This window comes from Macrobrachium rosenbergii, unplaced genomic scaffold (genome assembly GCF_040412425.1).
Source record: "Macrobrachium rosenbergii isolate ZJJX-2024 unplaced genomic scaffold, ASM4041242v1 13890, whole genome shotgun sequence".
Lineage (NCBI taxonomy): Eukaryota > Metazoa > Arthropoda > Malacostraca > Decapoda > Palaemonidae > Macrobrachium > Macrobrachium rosenbergii.
Genome location: NW_027100720.1, coordinates 259,024 through 262,446, shown reverse-complemented (window position 1 = coordinate 262,446; position 3,423 = coordinate 259,024). Strand labels below are relative to the sequence as shown.

At 45.4% G+C, this 3,423-nt stretch overlaps 1 protein-coding gene across 1 annotated transcript; it reads left to right on the top strand.

Moving 5' to 3' along the window:
* Positions 1-2,130: 2,130 nt before the first annotated feature.
* On the top strand, positions 2,131-2,976 carry LOC136837910 (uncharacterized). Its single transcript, XM_067102783.1, has one exon. The coding sequence runs from the start codon at positions 2,131-2,133 to the stop codon at positions 2,974-2,976; it is 846 nt and encodes a 281-aa protein (XP_066958884.1).
* The last annotated feature ends 447 nt before the right edge of the window (positions 2,977-3,423 follow it).

Below are 3,423 nucleotides of genomic sequence, written 5' to 3'. Positions count from 1 at the left end.
CGCTGACACAGGTTAGCTTACCTTTCAAAGGGATGCAACGTCTGACTAACAATTACTGTAATGCTGCCGCACAGCTTAGTGCTTTGGAAAAGCAGTTTCAGAAGGATCCTGGGTATAGAGAGTCGTACCAGCTAGTCCTTGATACTTATTTGAGCTCAGGCTTCATTGAAGAAGTTTCTGACCCCCAAAACTATGGATATTTTATGCCTCACTTTGGCGTGAAGAAAGAGAGTAGCACAACTCCGTTGCGCATTGTTTTTAATGCATCTTCATGTATGGCAATTGTCCCTGAATGACTGCCTGTATGCTGGCCTGAATTTGGTCGAGCTTCTGTATGACCTATTGTTGAGGTTCCGATCGAATCCCTATGCTGTCATTAGTGATATCAGTAAGGCCTTCCTCTGAGTCCTACTACACCCCGCAGATCGTAAGTACGTAAGATTCCTTTGGCGACAGGAGCCTGGTAAAACGGCAACTTATGCCTTCTGAGTGGTGGTTCTTGGTGTCACCACCAGTTCTACCTTCTGCAACAGGTGTTACATATATCTATGGACAATGGGAGAGGAGATTGGATGGTCATTTATGTGGACAACTTTGAAAGTTTATGATCTGTGCCTGAGATGAAAAAGCCAAGTGCAAGCAGGTGAAAGAGTTGTTGACAGGATTGGTATGCCCCCAACAGGTTAGCAAGTAATGTGGTGGAGCTTGATGAGGAAGCAAAGCTTTGGTGAACCAAATGTGTGACGTTAGTAAGAAGTGGGATAGAAGTAAGGATGTGCTAAGTCAGAAGGGCTGGAAAGAAGACGGAGAGCCTTATGAGGATGGAAACCCAAGGAAACGTGTTTACTTCATTGCTTTCAGTTTGAGTTTTGACCTGTTAGGATTGGTTAGTCCAGTGTTTGTGAGCGAAAGCTGTTGTTGCAGGATTTGTGGGAAGAAGGTGTTGAATGGGATGAGGTGCTGTCGCTGGAGAGGCAACGTCAAGCTCAGGAGATACTCGAGCAGTTTGAGTTAGTGGAAGTTTTGGAGTTTGAGAGAGGAGTGATCGTGAGACTGAGAGAGCTCCATGTCTTTGCAGAAGCCTCCAGTGGCCATGGAGCAGTAGTGTGGCGTTAGAGATGTATTAGAAATAGTCAGCTACTTACTCTAGGATGCAAGTTACGCTGCATAAGCAAATTGTTGTCGACACAAATTGGAATTGTTAGTTTTATTTAGAAGCCAGGTTAGCTGGTCACCTGTTTGGATTGTGGAATTTGCTTGTGTGGCCGTGTGTGGACCGATATTTACAAGCAAACTTATAGAGACGGTAAAGAACTAACCGTGAATTGTTTCATTCCTAATCGCAGGTGAGATCCTATTCTCACAGAGATGGCATGAAATCCAGTTGAAGCATGTCCTCACCGTTAAACTAGCTGACATCCACGCAAGGCATGAACAATTAAAGATCTGATGAAAGCATGAATCAGGCGAATGGCCTCACTTTACGCAACATGTCCTGTAGACACGCCCCAACCCTGTAAGACAACGAGAAGATGAGTCGTGCCTGACAGCCGCAGTCAGGAACTGAAAGACAGGCGAAATTTAGTAGAGCCGAGAACTACATGGCACGAGAGGGGAGTAAGGTTTTGTTTAATATATGTTAAATGTAATGCTAAATGTATTGGAATATGTTCATTCAGAAGCTGACCCTTTCAAACTTGTCTTTTAGAATCGAATGAAAGTTCCCAGTTACTGCTAACTTTGTAAAGCAGCTGAACTTAACTATCTGTAATCAAGATCATTTACACTGGTCCAGGATTGCTGCGCCAGCCAAGAGTCAATTAGTTAAATTATATCTTAATCATTTGCATGCAACACACGCCCATTGTTGTGTCAATGTATTAATTGTACTTTTCTGCCAGGAATGCTGGACACCTGGATTGAGAACTTTAGCTAAGGGTGTGATCCAAGATGCAGTGTGTGTAAAATGACCTTCCAACCTCCGCTATGACTCCCACCGCCTCTGCAACTTCCTGCTGCAAGAACCACCTTGAACAGACCCTTCGAACGTGTGGGATTGGACCACACTGGACCTATCAAGACTGACACCAGAGTGGTTTACTTACTGCTGTTTATTTGGACATCTGCGACATGTTGAAAGCAGACATGTTTATACTTATGCTAAGAAGATTCGCAGCATTACATGGTGTGCCCTTGAGAATATATAGCGACAATGCCACCACCTTCAGGGCAGCAGACACCTTCCTCAGGGAAATCTATCATCAAGAGGAGACCCAGCAATACCTGCGGAATACAGGTATTAGATGGCACTTCCAAACCCCCCGTTCTCCTTGGAAGGGAGGCTTCTTTGAGAGAATGATTGGTGTGGTAAAACGCACCCAGAGACGGTTAATTCGCAGGAACATCTTTCACCCAGAGCAGGTTCGAAAGTTGGTAAAGGGAGCAGAGGCTGTTATCAGCAACCGCCCCCTGATGTACTTGGGTGATGAGAGAGACGACGGAGTCATTACACCTTCTCACCTTATACGAGGGGATTTGCTTCGACCTCTGCCACCCGTTACACCCCACGAAGGGATGTGGGACACCCTAACAACAAAACAACTTCGTCATCGTTATTTTTGTCTGACAGCTGCCCTCAGCGGATTCAAGGATTATTGGAGAGATGGCTACTTACGGGTGCTACTGGAGCGCCATGATTCAAGGGAAGCAGCAGTTATGCCTCTTAAGGAAGGCAATATCGTCCTGATCAAGATTGAATACAGAAAATGCAGAGATTGGCCACTTGGGAGGGTCCTTATGGTGTATACTGACCCCCAGGGTGTGGAGCGATCAGCCAAGGTCCTTTATGAAGGAGAGGAGCACCTGTGCGCAATTAATCACACTGTTCCCCTAGAAATGTCCGAAGAAGAAGAAGACGACCTGATCGATGGCGTGTGGATAGTCGAGAGACAGAGGGATCTGTTGGAATGTGTTTGATGTCGCAAGTGATGACAATAGCGAGCTTGCCGAAGAGCAAGCACAGGGATGTGAAGGGGAAGGTACTGAGCGAGCCAGGCTGCACAGAAAAGCAGCCCTCGCACAGCGAGAAAGAATGGCTCAGTGGATGCAGGAAGGGAAAGTGTAGAACAGAAAAAAATTGTGAGTGAGGTGAACTATACACAAGTGTGAGTCGTAAGGGAGCCTTGAAGGAGCATATAGTAAGTAGTGAGTACTAAGCGAGTTCCTGATGAATCGGTACTCTGAGTGCAGGGCTACAGTGAAGAATGTACAGTGTTCATGGATGATGTAAACTCATCACTAATGATTATATTTGTTCCTTTTTTTGCAATTGAAATGATGGCCATGTCAGGTGTTGCGTGATTTAGTAAGGTAAGGTAGTGCTTCATTAGCTGAATGCCAACAGGATTGAGGCAGTTGAGTTAA